At 36.4% G+C, this 16,127-nt stretch overlaps 2 protein-coding genes across 2 annotated transcripts; both read left to right on the top strand.

The window, feature by feature from the left end:
• The first annotated feature begins 639 nt into the window (after positions 1-639).
• LOC104224289 (fructose-bisphosphate aldolase 3, chloroplastic) lies at positions 640-4,547 on the top strand. The gene is made up of 6 exons (XM_009775909.2): positions 640-1,010; positions 2,230-2,499; positions 2,630-2,739; positions 2,865-2,955; positions 3,233-3,502; positions 4,009-4,547. Exons 1-6 carry the CDS (start codon positions 843-845, stop codon positions 4,285-4,287), a joined length of 1,188 nt encoding a protein of 395 aa, XP_009774211.1. The 5' UTR covers positions 640-842; the 3' UTR covers positions 4,288-4,547.
• A 4,612-nt stretch (positions 4,548-9,159) lies between these two features.
• Positions 9,160-15,168, top strand: LOC104224288 (2-oxoglutarate and iron-dependent oxygenase domain-containing protein CP2-like). The gene is made up of 9 exons (XM_009775908.2): positions 9,160-9,681; positions 10,791-10,838; positions 11,099-11,275; positions 11,371-11,521; positions 11,629-11,715; positions 11,905-12,029; positions 12,909-13,027; positions 14,596-14,707; positions 14,855-15,168. Exons 1-9 carry the CDS (start codon positions 9,343-9,345, stop codon positions 14,888-14,890), a joined length of 1,194 nt encoding a protein of 397 aa, XP_009774210.2. The 5' UTR covers positions 9,160-9,342; the 3' UTR covers positions 14,891-15,168.
• Positions 15,169-16,127: the final 959 nt, after the last annotated feature.

Genomic DNA, 16,127 nt, shown 5'->3' with positions numbered 1-16,127 from the left:
ACACTTTTTTAAAATTTTATTTTATAACTTAACACATTATAAGTATTTTTTGAAAGTTTGTACTCACTGAGATGGGATACACGCGCAACGCACGTAAGAATTCATTAATATTATATTAAAATCTGTGCTTGAGTTATAATAAAAGTGCAAGATATGTTAATGTAAACAAATAGGTTATGAATTTTTAGCCGCAGTTTTTTTACTTTGATATAATCTAAGTGTAAGATATAAAAGTGTAAGAGATATAGCTCGTCACAAATCTAAAATATTAATTGTAATTACACTTTTATCAAATGCATTACAAAATTTAATTTTTAAATAAAAAATTATTCTAAAATAGTAAAGAATCAATGAGTACTTTATTTTTGGATCTTTATGTTATTGAACCGCTAGTGTTATTTAATATTCGTGACTAATTTTCGCTCACTTTCTTACTCATTTATATTCTAAGTATTTTCTTATATATATACTACAACAACAACAATAACGACCCAGTATAATTCCACAAGTGGAGTCTGAAAAGATTAATATGTACGCAGACCTTACCCCACCCCGAAGGGTAGAGAGACTGTTACGGGAAACATTACCTCGGTAAGGAGACCCTTGGATTTTCTTATATATATATATATATATATATATATATATATATTATTTGGTAGCTCCGCAGCTAGAGTTGTCCGTACAACATTACCAGCGGACTTTTCGAGGAACCCAAAAAACAACACTCTCCTCTTGTTATAGCCGTCTTCACCAACCCCGAACGTCACTCTCCATTATTTAACAGCAGCTGTCTCTACCAATTCTCAACAAAAAGCACAAAAGAAGAGGCGATTCTCAAAAAAATGGCAGCAAGTTCCAGTCTGTTGAAGCTAAACGCCTCTTCATCTTCATGGATCGGTCAACAATCGTTTGATCAACGGTCCGGATCTTCCTGTCGTTTGCCTTCTTCTACTCGCCGTGTTAATGTTATCCGCGCCGGATCTTACACCGATGAGCTCCTCAAAACCGCCGTAATTTTTCTCTCACTTTTTTCTTTTAAAAAAAATCTGATTTTATCTGTTTGCATGTTTCTTGATCGGATCTAAAAAGCTTCTATTTACGATGCATTAATTTTGAGTTGATTTTATCTTTTTATTTTGTACATAAATATACTGAATTTTGGGTCTGTATTGTCATTTGCTTCACTGAATTGATGAAAATTGAAAAGGTTTAGTTTGTCAACTTTTTTTTTTTATTGATGTTGATATATTTGGCTGTTGTTACATTTATTTGTTTGCATGTTTCGTGATCGGATCTGAAAGCTTCTTTTTACGACTTAATTAATTTTGATTTTGTTTTTTTTTTCTAATTTTTTGGGGTATACATCATTCATTTTTTGTTGTAAGTTCCGCTAGTGTACTGAATTTTGAAACTGTACTACCATTTGTTTAAGTGGGTTGATGGAAATTGAAAAGGTTTAGTTGGTCAACTTTTGTTTTTAAATCCTTTATATTTTGGTTGTACTTACGAATTGGATTCCTTTATATGGTTTATTCTAGTTATATATATCTTCAAAATACTATCTTTTGATTGGATGTTTAGAAATCTTCCAAAGTTACAAAAAAATTGATTCTTTTGGCTTGCTATACTTTATTCATTTGGCCGCTACATGCCTACATATAAACATGCTCATGATGTGCCTGAATTCATATTTAGTTCAGGAAAGATAGATTTTTAGAAAATATTAGCTATTTTAAGGTTATCTTTCATCTAATTAGAGTGATGTCTTGTCTGTTTCATGCTGTAAATAACAAGAAAAAGCTGATCTTTTTGTTTTATGGTAGTTTACAAACCCTTTCTTGAAGGAAGGAACTTTATTGATGGAACCTCATTTCTTAAATTTAATGTAATTTAGCTGCATACACACTACCCTCCCAAACCCTTACCTGATTTTACTGGGTTGTTGTTGTTAGCTTTAAAGTTGATAAAAGTCAGAGGTTGAATCAGTGGGTTCAGAGGAAATGCAATTTATTAAATCTGTGCATTTGAAAGTTTTTTGCATATGTAAACATGGTCCGAGCCACAATCAGTGGGTTGGTAGTGTGTTCACTATTCGAAGTGCTAATCCGCCTCTGAATTAAAAGTGACTTTTCTGTAACATCCTTGTAAACTTAGACAATGTATAGTAGAATATGCTTGTGCAATATATAATGATTTTGAACTAAGCTGATCATTGTTTTGTTGATGTAGAAAACTATTGCATCTCCTGGAAGGGGCATTCTTGCCATTGATGAATCAAACGCAACGTGCGGAAAGAGACTGGCCTCAATTGGTCTGGACAATACAGAAGCAAACAGACAAGCTTACCGTCAACTCTTGTTGACCACTCCCGGCCTAGGTGATTACATTTCTGGTGCCATTCTATTTGAGGAGACACTTTATCAGTCAACTACCGATGGGAAGAAGATGGTTGACTGCTTGCGCGATCAGAATATTGTACCTGGGATCAAAGTTGACAAGGTGTGGATTTTAACCTGTTTCTATGTTTCATGTAACATTTTCTGTGCTTCAGGGATTATGCTGCTACCTTTGTACAAATATTTTGTTTGCCTGTTGAACTCCCAATTTTAACCCTTCTTTTTATTTACAGGGTTTGGTACCCCTACCAGGATCCAATGATGAATCTTGGTGCCAAGGGCTGGATGGATTGGCTTCTAGGTCTGCTGAATACTACAAGCAAGGGGCCCGTTTTGCCAAGTGGTATGTTGTGCCCTTTCTGCTTCCTCTATCATCTTCCTCTTGACCTTTTCCTTGGAAGACGAAGCGATCTAAATGTTTCTGAAGAATTATGGAACATAAATCATATGCGACTTTGAAATTTTCAGGAGAACAGTTGTTAGCATTCCTTGCGGTCCTTCTGCTTTAGCGGTAAAAGAAGCAGCCTGGGGTCTTGCTCGATACGCTGCTATCTCTCAGGTGCTTTTTAGGACTTTTTCTGTCTATCTTTCCAAAGCTATAACAAGAAAATAGGTTTCTCTTACTCAAAAGAAAAAAGATATAACAAAAAAGTAGGAGACACTAAGTCACCAGATTCACCAATTCAAGTATTTGTTGGTCGCACTTTTTTGAGATATTTCCCATCTTAAGAATTTGGAGAACAATCTTTAAGGCATCTGATATGTTTTGGGGAATGAATGGAAGTTTTATCTTTCTATTCATGGATTGCTGAAGATAATTTTCTTACATTCTGCAGGACAATGGTCTAGTGCCAATCGTGGAGCCTGAGATTCTTCTTGATGGAGACCACCCAATAGAAAGAACACTTGAAGTTGCTGAACGTGTTTGGGCAGAAGTCTTCTACTACCTTGCAGAAAACAATGTTGTTTTCGAAGGAATTCTGCTAAAACCTAGCATGGTTACTCCTGGGGCTGAACACAAAGAGAAGTCTTCTCCAGACACTATTGCTAAGTACACACTCAAAATGCTGAAAAGGAGAGTTCCTCCTGCTGTTCCAGGAATCATGGTACAAATTCCTTTCCCTTCTTAACTGATTCCAATAGATAGGAAATATATGCTGTCACATATTCACTATTTCAAGAGGCAAATAATCTTTTCGAAAGTGATATTTTAATCCTCAATGTTCTCATGGGAGCTGCGGTATCTTTTCTCTTTGATTCCTCATTTGTTTCTTTGCTTTTTGTTTCAAACAAATCTCAGTTGAACCCATAAGAAAGGTAAGAGAAACTTCATTCCCAGATCCCCCCCATAATGCCTGGAAAAGTAGGTTGGCATCTTCAACTTGGGGTCCTCATCTGGATAGTGTTGCCACCACCATCATTGTTAACATTTCGAATAGCTTACCTATATACCTATTACCAGGAAAGGGATCCTAAATTATGACATGATTGAATTCTCAGCCCTCTGAAAAAATATTGGAGGCATTATTCTTTTGCTGCTTATTGGTTTTTTTATTCGGTCTCATTTTCTTGGTCAACTATGCTAAAAATCGGTGTGCTTCTCACCTTTCAGTTCCTCTCGGGGGGACAATCCGAAGTGGAAGCGACACTCAACCTCAACGCCATGAACCAGAGCCCCAACCCATGGCATGTGTCCTTCTCTTATGCACGTGCACTCCAGAACACCGTGCTTAAGACATGGCAAGGTCGTCCTGAGAATGTAGATGCTGCACAAAAGGCACTCTTGATTCGTGCAAAAGCAAACTCCTTGGCTCAGCTTGGAAAATACTCTGCAGCAGGTGAAAGTGAGGAAGCTAAGAAAGGAATGTTTGTTAAGGGCTACACCTACTAAGCACTCCGCTTTGCTGCAACTTTATGTACTTTCCAGTTTTTTATTTGAACGCTGAAGAGAGTTTAGTGGACTAATTGCTCTTTCTTCTTTTTGATCTCAAATTAGTGTACTTGATTAATAAGCTGCAAGGGGTGATTCGTCGAAACACAATCCTAGAAATGCTCGGGTTTATACTTTATATATGAGGGACGTGTATGTCTACAAGAATGCTTAGAATACCTTGTATTATCCCTATATTGAGAACTCTTTAAATTATGCAATCTCTTCCAAGCTCTCATTGATTTTAAATTCTAATTTCCTGTAATGCTGCATTTGTTCATAAAGCTCTCATGATCCTTTATGGTTTTGTTCATAAACTTCACTGTTTGTTTCTTCTTCTTTCTGAACAGTGACTTGTGCTTTTGATCCTTTAAAAATTCCAGGGTACACGTGGATGTTTTTCAATTATTCCCTCCGTTACAATTTATGTGAACCTGTTTGACTGGGCACGAAATTTAAGAAAAAATGAAGACTTTTGTAATTTATGGTCCTAAACAAGTCAAAAAGGGCTCAAAGTATTTGTGTGGTTATAAAAGCTTTTCATTAAGGGTTGAATTGTAAGTTTAAGCTAAATTGTTACCAAATTTAGAAAGGGTTCATTCTTTTTGGAACTGACCAAAAAGAAAATAGATTTACATAAATTGAAACAGAGGGAGTAATAATTAAGAAATTTCTTATGGATCTGCCTCTCTACACTTCACTTAACTACTAAGTAAACTGCGATAGAGTTTTGAATATGTGACGTGTGTGTAACCCATACATTACTAAATGTGCTCTTGTCGTTAGACCAAAGCCCCGAAGTCTATAAGCTTGATTTGATAAATGAGAGTTTTGAATTTTGAAATCAGATAAATGAAATCACCTAAATATGAGAGTTTGTGTTAGACTTACATTTTGAATTTTGAAGCCACTTTGAGTGTGTAAAACTCCCATCCCAACCATCCTTGATTTCTTATATTGTGTTCTTACATGAGTGCTAGTACCAACATCCTACATCAAACAATCAAAATTAAAAATCTGGTAATTATTTGAAAAAGAGAAAGAAGACATTAAAGGGAAAAGCTTCACCTTTTCTTTAGAACCTTTGGCTTACCCCTTCCTCTTCCAGTACTTTGCTTTGGTGGCTTTGAACTACTAACACTTGTAGGCACTATCAGGCTTGCAGAATGTGTTGAAATACACCTTACTCCATCTTTCAATGTTGTAGTACAACAGTTCATCAACTATCTTAGTCCCCAATTTCTTCATGTCATCCGGATTTTTCTTCAACTCCCACTCATAGGTAGACCTTGCACACCTCCAGAAGCAGTTCCTTCTCTCTATGCCCCTCCATTTCTTAGACCAGTTAGCTAGGATGTGCCTTACACACATCCTATGCTCAGAATTTGGAAGCAGGTCTGCTATAGCATTCTCAAGCCCCTGGAAAAATTAACAATGGTAGTTAGTTTTAAGTGAAACAGCAGTAGAAAAATAACAACAAACTATAAGTTATTACCTTTTGCATGTCTGTTATTATGGTCAGATTTGTACCATCTCCAAGCTGAAGATCACACTTTAAAAGGTTGACAAATCACCTCCAAGTGTGCATATTTTCAATCTCAACTACAGCCCAAATAAGTAGAAGCATCTGATTATTTCCATCTTTGCAAATTGCTATAAGTAGTTGGACTCTACATACCCCTTTTAAAAAACATCCATCCAATCAAATGCATGGTCTACAACCAGCTAAGTATGACTTCTTCATTCCATCAAAACAAATGTAGAACCCAACAAACATTTTCTTCCCACCTTCAAAAGTTTCTTCACTAAGTTTCACTACACATGTACTACCTGGATTAGATTTAAGCAACTCATCCCTATAATCTAAAATCCTGCCATACTCCAGTTTATGATCACCCATTATCTCATTCAACACAATATTTTTTGCCCTCCTACAAACTGTCCTCCCAACATATAATCCCAATTTCTTTCTAATCAACTCTTGAAACTTGAATATTCTAATGTTAGGTTGTTCTTTTATCCTCTCATTGAACCTTCTAGCCAAGAACTTTGAATTACACAGCTTGTTTCTGTTAGTAGGGTCACATTTGTGAACTGGATTGTAGTTCTTGACTACAAAATCCTTAGTCCTAGAATCATAACTAGCAACTAGAAGCCAAGGACAGGATACCTTCTTGCACTTAACCCTCACCCTTGTAGGTTCATTTACATACTTTTCTATAGAAACCTTTTGTTGAATAGCATATTTAGTTACAGCTTCTCTGAAATCTCTCACACTTGCAAATGCAAGTCCAGTTTCCCAGACTATTTTCTTGCAGGTCTTGTCAAATATTACTCTTCTTTGAGTTTTTCTTCTCTACCTTTAACTTTCCGTTGAACCTCCCCTTCACCTTCATCATCAATATCATCTGGATCTGTCTCAAAACTAGCAGCTTCATCTGAGAAGTAATAAGGCTCATCACCACCTATCTTACCTTCTAAACTCTTCTTCTTCCTAGATTCATATTCATCATACCCCACATCTGGCCCTCTCTTACCTAGTTTAACATGTTCTTGTTCAGAAGCACTTTCTTTCCTCTTCTTCCTTTCTACAGTCCTTCTTTCTGCCCTAAATGCCTTGTATTCCTCATGTGTATCACTGCCATAATCAGCTTCTCATTCTTCAAACAACTCCTCATGGTCTGAATCTAAGCTGTTATCAGTGCTGCTACTAGATTCAGATGAGTTTGATTCAGATGAGGAGTTTGAACTATCATCAATAGTAATAGCTGTGGGCACACTATTATTGGCACTATTTTCAGTAGTATTGGATGCCTTTTCAGAAGTTCCCAAACACTCACAACCCCCCAAATCTTGACCAGATTCCTTCTCAAAAGAAACATTACTATCATCCACAACTTTGCTGACATATTCTAATAGAGGGGGACCAGTACAGCTTCTTCAACCAAGTGATCTACATAAACCTCCAAAATATCCCCATTTTTTAACTCTTCACAAATACCCATAAGGTCCCTGTCAACCTTAATTACTACCAAACCAGGACAATTAGGTGGTCTAACATAAATAACAGCAGAAGAACTATTGTAACCAAACTATTTTACATAACCTAAAAACTCAAAATATGAGAACATATCAACATCGACATCAACACAATCAGTAATCATCCCACCAACATAATCCTCCACTGAAAAGGAATGTAACTTATCCATGGAGATTTTTCCACCATGGAAAAACCTTAGTATAACAAGTACAAAAGACATTGAAATACCTGAATATAGTAGAAAATAAACTAATTAAGGATTAATAGTTACTATTAGACCCCTACATAAGAAGTTAGAATACATGCAACAAGAACAACAACAACAACAACAACAACAACCCAGTATAATCCCACAAGTGGGGTCTGGGGAGGGTAATATGTACGCAGACCTTACCCCTACCTCGAAGGGTAGAGAGGCTGTTTCTAGGAGACCCTCAGCTCAAAAACAACAGAAGCCGATATATTAGTACCATAAAAATGCATAATAAAAATGCATAATAAAATAACAGCAATACAATAGATATGAAATACAGAATACGAAATACGAAAAAGATGGCTGGTATAGTAAAAACTAGCAGGTAAAGCCCTGCATCAATAGACGACCAATGACATTCTTAGTCCAACTCCTAACTGGCTAGTCTCACTCTATTGTGCTGTAGAAATATTCACAACTCTCCCCTAACCTACAACCTTAATACTCGACCTCCATAATTCCCTGTCAAGGGCCATGTCCTCAGTAATCCTAAGTCGCGCCATGTCCTGTCTGATCACCTCTCCCCAATACTTCTTAGGTCGTCCTCTACCTCTCCGCGTGCCCACTACAGCCAGTCGCTCACACCTCCTCACCGGTGCATCAGTGCTCCTCCTCTGAATGTGCCCGAACCATCTGAGTCTTGGTTATTATTACACCTTAAAAATTATATTTCTGTTCCTCGATTTTACATTGAAAACATTACAGTGAAGAAATTTAAAGCAAGTTCAAAACCCTAGATACAGATTATATTAAAGAAACTAAAATAGAGATAACATTTAGGGTTGATGATAGAAAAGGCTAGGGTTGATGTGTTTACCTCCAAACTAAAACAAAGATAATGTTTGCACTTGATTCTTCAGGGACCTTCAACTTCGAACGACTTTTCAACCAAATCGTCAAATGAAACAATTAAGAACAAACGGAAAGCACCAGCAACAACGAAATCAAAGGATATTGCAACACGTCCCTTCGATTTTGGTCAGGCAAATTGATTTTGGAGAGGCTAATCGGATCTTTGAGGGTGGGGTAATAGGGTTCTTTACTTTGAGAATTTTTCACTGAGGGGTTAATGGGTTAATGAGTGACTGTGTAATGTTATGTTTATGTTTATTTACGGAAGGATTTAATTACGTGGCTTCATAATAAAAGCGCATGTTTTCCACTGAAGTTATTATAGTTAGGTCAGGCCTTAGGAAGGAGTAAATAAATACAGTTCTTTAAACAATAGTGGAGTGTTAGGACACCCATAAAGTTTAGGTGTGTGAATAACTTTCCAGTACAAGTTGAATGAGGTCTTTATGCATTTTCTCTTGAATGAATAGTAAAGATTCATATAATTGATCATTTTCACTTTCATGTCAAAAACTTTGACTTGCACTTGCAATATAGAATTAATCAAATTTGAATAATTAAAAAAAATAAGCAAATGAATTCTACTAAGAATTTTCACGTATAATACAAAATTTATTACAAAAACATAAACAATAATCGGTATTTCTTGTGGACACCTCGAGCTGACATGAGTATTTGCCTAATAAAAATAATCCAAAAAACAAAAATAGGTCTGAGGCCAGCTCCACACATCTAAACCCTACTTCTTCATCACCATCAACAAATCCAACCCTAAAAAAAAATGAAAACCCTAAATCTCCATCTGATAAAATGATCCCATAATCTTCACAATCCCACACTCAACAGAAATCCAAAACCACAATTCTCAACAATGTCTCAAGATGGCTCAGCAGCAGCAACAATGGATCGGAAGAAGGATTCTCAATCAACAACAAACCCTACCCGAAATGGTAACGGTAACGGTAACGGCGGAACAGCAACAAACGGCGCCGTTTACCCGTCACTCAATTCTCTGAGGTTGCGTTTAAACCCTAGTATTGATCACAAGTCGGATAATTATGAAGATCTTCAATTGGATTTTAGTCCATTGTTATTTAGCTCGCTCGAACGGTACCTTCCGCCTACTCTCCTCAATTCGTCACGTGACCATAAAGTTCATTACATGCGGGAAATTCTCCTTAAGTATTGTCCTGAAGGTGAACGTACACGTGTAAGTATAGCATTTTCAATTTTGTAAATTACATTTTTCAATTTTGCGTTTGTAATTTGCATGTGATTGTTGTTGTTCTTTGTACATTTTGATTAGTGTATATATTATGTTAGAATGTGGGTAGTGAATTGAGCCATTATTAACTGATGAGAAGCTGAAAAGGGAAAACTTAGAAGCTGAACTTTTTCTGTGCTTTGTATTGCAATTTTGCATGTACGTTGCCATTAAGCAATTTGCTGAAAAATCAACTTTTTTTATGTCGAATTAGTTTTCTCAATGAAACACCTTTGTTAGTATTAAAAAATAGTGAAAGGGTGGCTTGTGGAGCTCTAGGTACGCAGAGCTGTGAATTCAGCTGTAATAGAGTGCTTATATGCTGTTTGATGAGAATGAAAAAAACAAAAGAAAATAAAAAGCTAGAAAAATCTGGGCTTTTTGATGGTTATTGCTGAAAATCTCGGGCTTTGTTTTATTCTCATCCATTATTGTCCTGAACGTGAATTTGCATTTTGCACGTGGTTTTTTTTTTTTGTATTTTTTACCGTGGTATCTAGGTCAGCTTGTGCGTACCTCTATTATTCCACCGGATACCTGCTACCTCCACCGGCGCAGGTACTAGGTAGCTCTATCCACTAAGACTTAGGCGGATGAGAAAAAATCATCTAATATTATTTTGCCTCCGCTATGATTTGAACCTGATACTTCGTGATTCTCCTCCCACTGACCACTAGGCCACACCCTTGGGTGCGACATAGCTTGTTTCTCTTTTCAATAGGCAAATGATTTAATAATTCAGGGAGATGTGACCCGAGTATAGATGGATATAAGAACAACCAAAATTTTGGTTAAAAAGAACATGTGATCTAAGTTAAACCTACCTGGTTAATTTGTTTATAATGTGGTGGAATATTTACAAAACATGCCAGTCTCCTAATGAAGTCCTTGTTTACCCTTGAACTATTAGGAATGTTGTCTGCTGATATAGTCTTCTCTGAATGTCCTTTGCTTTCCAAACTTTTCCTTGCTATTTGTGAGATTGTACTCTCTCTCTCTCTCTCATTCCGAAACTCTATCAGTACAATATTGTTTCATCTCCTCTGCTTTAACAGGTGCAGAAGCATAGGGAATACCGACAGAAGATTATATCAAACTATCAGGTATTTACGTTCTGCAGAAGGGATTTGTAGGTTAATATTTCAGTGATGGTTGTAAATGAAGACATCAATTTTTATACTTTTTGTTGTTAAGTCTATTAAAGTAAGGTAAGAAAGTTTACGTAACTTTGCTTGCGTTTTCTCTGGAGAGAAATGCCTTTCCATTTAAAGAATTATAAGCATAGAATGTAATGCTCATTGATCTTCGTTTAGCATTAATCTTCTTCCTTTCTATTTTCTAATTAGCTTTCCTTTTATTCCAGCCTCTACACAGGGAGTTATATACCATGCATGCTGCGAATTTTTTTGTGCCATCATTTCTTAAGGCAATTAGCGAGAACACAGAGGAAAGTTACAGAAACATAATGTCGGAACCCTCTCCTGGAGTTTTAACATTTGAAATGCTTCAACCACGATTTTGTGAGATGATGTTGGCTGAGGTATCAACCGGCTTGCTGCTGTTATTTTGCATGCTAAATCTAGTTTTTCTTTGTAGTTTAGCATTTCTGTTTTCTTATCAGGTTCTATTGCTTAGGTAGAAAACTTTGAAAGGTGGGTCCGCGAGACAAAGTTCAGAATAATGCGTCCCAATACAATGAACAAATTTGGTGCCGTTCTTGATGACTTTGGCCTCGAAACTATGCTTGACAAGTTGATGGAAGATTTCATTCGTCCCATTTCAAGAGGTAAGAATTTTACTTTTAACTGCGATGCAGCAAGAAAGGAGAGAGGATCTGATTGTGAAAATTAGTTGGCTCTTCTCTTAGTCTTCCTCTTTGATATTTTTGTGCAGTTTTCTTTACTGAAGTTGGTGGATCCACACTTGATAGCCATCACGGTTTTGTTGTCGAGTATGGGATGGATAGAGATGTTGACTTGGGTAAATTTTTGTATGCTTTTGAGTACGGGCACACTTTTACCCTTTCTTTAAGTGAATTTTTTACCTTATCAAAAAAAAGTTATTGTTTGTTTAGTACTTATTGGGGTCAGCTATTGCTTTGAAGTGCCTCAAAGCCTTTTTGGCTCTGTGAGGGACATTGTCTTGCATCTCAACCAATTTAATTTTCAGGTTTTCATGTTGATGACTCAGAAGTAACTTTAAATGTGTGCTTGGGTAAGCAATTCTCTGGTGGAGAGCTGTTCTTCCGTGGAGTGCGGTGTGAGAAGCATGTAAATACTGAAACACAACCTGAGGTAATTATTGTTCCGTTGTTTGATTAACTGTGCACGAGAAATCTCTGTTTCAATAGGAAGCCATGTTTCCATTATTTCATATTTATCAACAAAAAAATTCCATTATTTCCTATGTATTTTTGTTTAAATGGTTATTGTGTTGTCGAAACTAGTAGCTTTTTGCACAGTGCCCTTACTGTCAACAACCTGGTAACCAAGTGTATTGCAACTTTTTCAGAGAAAATGCTGACTGTTTATTGTGATAATTTGAAGTCGTGATAAATGTTAAACCTGAGTTTCAAAGCTGGATCCATGACAATCTTCTTGATCACGTGCCGGAACGGAAAAAGGCAGAGGACTGCTCTTATCTCTTTTTACTTTTACAAGTCAAAATGATTCCATTGATATCCACCATACAGTGTGAATGAACGATAAGCTTCAGGTGAAAAAACGGAAACCTCCAACTATATAAAGAATATGACATGTCTTCTTTACACCAGAAGTACAAATGAAACAAAATGTAGATTTAACTCTCCACATTGGACTCTCAACCCCTTCAAACATTTCTTCTGCTCCTTCTCCATATTAGCCAATTAAAGAGGCACAACTTTCCATTATTCGCTTATACTGGCATCCAACTGGTGGTACCTTTTATTGGCACCTTACTTTGAATGCAGATTTGCTTGCTTTATTTCTCCATAGTAATCAGTGATGATGAATATATGCTGTGTTATTACCAAGTTTATCAGCTCATTCTCGAAGTCTACATATGGTTTAAATACTGAAGAAAGAATGTTGTTAGCTCCACGTTATTTGTGTGTTAGAGTATATATCATCAAATTCAAAATACAACTTATGCATGTCAAGAGCATTCACTATGGATTTGGAATAATTTAACAGGAGATCTTTGATTACTCCCATGTCACGGGGCGTGCAGTGCTTCATCGTGGTCGCCATCGGCATGGTGCTAGAGCAACAACATCGGGGCAGAGGATCAACTTGTTGTTGTGGTGCAGAAGGTATTAGATGCTGTTGCCTTGCTATTTTGATCGTTTCCACTAGACAATTTGCTTCAAACACAGTCGTGAAAATTTGTTATTGTTGGAATATCCTGTTACCGCTGCATTACCTACTGTTTGAAGTTTTAAGCTGTGCTTCATAATTGTTTGAGAACAGCAGTGGATGCAGCTCTTTGGCAACAGGTTCATCTGAACCTAGTATTTTTTCCGCGGTATGTGAAAACCCGCTAAATTTCAACAAATAAAAAAGGGCAGCCCAGCACACAAAGCATCTCGCATTCACACAGGGTCCGGGGAAGGGCCGCATCCTAAGGGGTGTGATGTAGACAGCCTACACTAATTCCACTGCTCGAACCGGTGACCTATAGGTCATACCGAGACAACTTTCTCGTCGCTCTAAGGCTCTCCTTCTTAAATTTCAACAAATATTAGATCTAAACCCATACTTTTTAGAAGAACAATGAGTTCAGAGCTAAGAACCTTAAAGGTCAAACCCATCTAAGTTTAAATCCTTGTCTGCCTCTGTTTAAGTATGCAATATTGATGCTTAACTACGGTCTCCATTTTATCTGCATAGTCCTCCTTGATGCAGATATTTGGATGTTTTCCATTTTATTTCTGGCATCAGTGCTTCAAGTACTGAAAGTAGTTTATGTATATCAACTTTCAATGATATGAGGAGAAGTAGTGTAAAGTGACGGTGGGGAAAGGAGCGAATACTGTCTTATAATCATGAAAACATGATGCTGATATTCCTTGAGGCACCTAAATATATGTGCCATGCTGAGTTGGCAACTGAAAATGGCATGAGTTAACTTGGAATAGCATAGTTTAGCATGTTTGTAGAAACGTTGATTAAATGGTTACATTATATCTAGATCTCAACTTTTTCCCTTGGCCATTGATAGTGGTTGGTCATACAGACATCTACTAGTTATCGTGATTTGTCAAATTTTTTATGGATACCTGATTACCTGGTGGTTATGGTATCACTCATTCTCCTTTTTCACAAAATAAAAGAAGAGTTTTGATAAACAGCTGAATGCATATCATGCTTTCTGGAAAAGCTTTTCTCAAGAATTGGAGATGCACATATTATTGATTTTCTTTTTCAGTGATGATAGGTAACTTCATATAGGATAAATTCGTTTTGCACTAACTGTTTTACATGGACAGTGTGCTTCATGGTATTCCTAAACCTTGAACCATGTTTTGCTCATGTTTGGCTTCAAACTTATCAGGATTAAAATTGCTGGAGGTATTGCTAAGATGCTAAGAAAAATCTGATTTATACAAGGCTTCACTTCATATGATGCAAAATCTTTGCTTGGAGTATCTAATTGTAACTGCTTTTTCAAGAGGGGATGGTCCGGTGTTGGTAAAAGTGCATAACATTATACTTGTTCCAACTAAATAATTTGTTTTACTTGTCAATAAAAATTGTATGTAAAGATATGAACTTCTTTGCTGCAACTCAATCAGACCAGATCTCAATAATTCGGATGTCTTACTTTTATTCATCTTCCAGAATCATTGAATACCTGATAGTTGCTATCTTTCCCTTACAGTTCTGTCTTTAGAGAGCTAAGGAAGTACCAGAAAGACTTTTCCGGCTGGTGTGCAGAGTGCCAGCGCGAGAAGAAGGAAAGGCAACGACTGTCCATTGCTGCTACTAAATTGGTAAGCAATAATTGTCTCTTGTAATAACTTTAACAAATAGTTGACAAGCTCTGCTTATGCATTATGACATTAAAAGGTGAAATATAGTTAGAGCTGGTTGAAGTATTTTTCTAAATTATTTTGTCATTTGTCCTTTATGTTTTCCAGGAGCTGCTGAAAAGAGAAGGGGAAGCTGCTACATAGCTGTTCATTCTGTTTTCCTGCTAATTTTTTTGTTCGTCCTTTTGCCTCATGTAATATAGCTGTATGCTCATATTCAAGGCCGAAGAACTTTCGTGTTAGATATAATATAATATAATATAATATGAAAGGGTGTTGTTTGTGTTACTGAAATAGCTGTACATGTAAATCGAGTAGGTACCCTTCTATTTGCCAACTGAGATGGTATCAGTACAAAACTGGCAATCGGGTAAACATTGTTTTATAGTTATGTTTGTTAATGGGGGCAATTTCTTTCTCAATTTAGGCTATGCTATTCTATTGTGTTACTATTTCCTATTTTACAAAACTGTGCATGTTCTCCTGTATATACAATCGAGTATTGCAACCTTCTGCTAGCAGGGGTATCAAGTAAGTAGTAACGTTGTTTACCAGAACTTAGACAAAATGAAAAAAAATTACCTTACGATTTTCATACTTGACTGTAGGGGTGAGCGTTCGGGCAGTGCAGATTGAATATGAAAATTTTGGTTTGGATTTTTCGGACTTCAGAATGAAGAAAATCCAATCCAAATTAGCTCGGATTGGATCGGATTTTTTAAGTTCGGTTTCGGATTAATCGGTTTGGATATTTTGGATTTTCGATTTTGAGCTTATAAGTTGAGGTGTTTCTTAAACAGCCTCTCTATCCCAGGGTAGGGGTAAGGTCTGCGTACACACTACCCTCCCCAGACCCCACTAAGTGGGATTATACTGGGTTGTTGTTGTTGTAAGTTGAGGTGTTTCTTCTTTTTACAAAAATAAATTCAAATGAAATACTCATATTAAATTGCTTGAAAAGTTCCTCTTTCTCACCATAATCATCCAAATAAAGTATTCAAGTAATGAAATTTTCAAGCAAATGCAACAAAGACATTAATACGGCAGATAAGAAGTAGCTATAGTAAAACCATATCCAAATAGAAAGTATCATGACAATAATTTAGCACTAATTAATATTGAATTGTGAGATAATATCTAATGGGTGGGGTGTTGAACTTATTACTACTGATATGTGGATAATGGACTAAATTTAATAGGATTTTCGGATATCAAAAAATATGAAGTACCAAATCCATTATCCACACCAAAATCCAATCCGTAATCTGAAAATCCAAACCAAAAATTCAAAAAATTCGAATTTTGGTTTGGATTTCTAGTCTGCCCAAACTATGCCCACCTGTACTTGACTGACAAGTTTTTCCACATATGGGAGTTGCCT

This window comes from Nicotiana sylvestris, chromosome 10 (genome assembly GCF_000393655.2).
Source record: "Nicotiana sylvestris chromosome 10, ASM39365v2, whole genome shotgun sequence".
In the NCBI taxonomy this organism is placed as follows: domain Eukaryota; kingdom Viridiplantae; phylum Streptophyta; class Magnoliopsida; order Solanales; family Solanaceae; genus Nicotiana; species Nicotiana sylvestris.
This window is presented reverse-complemented; position numbering and strand designations above follow the sequence as displayed.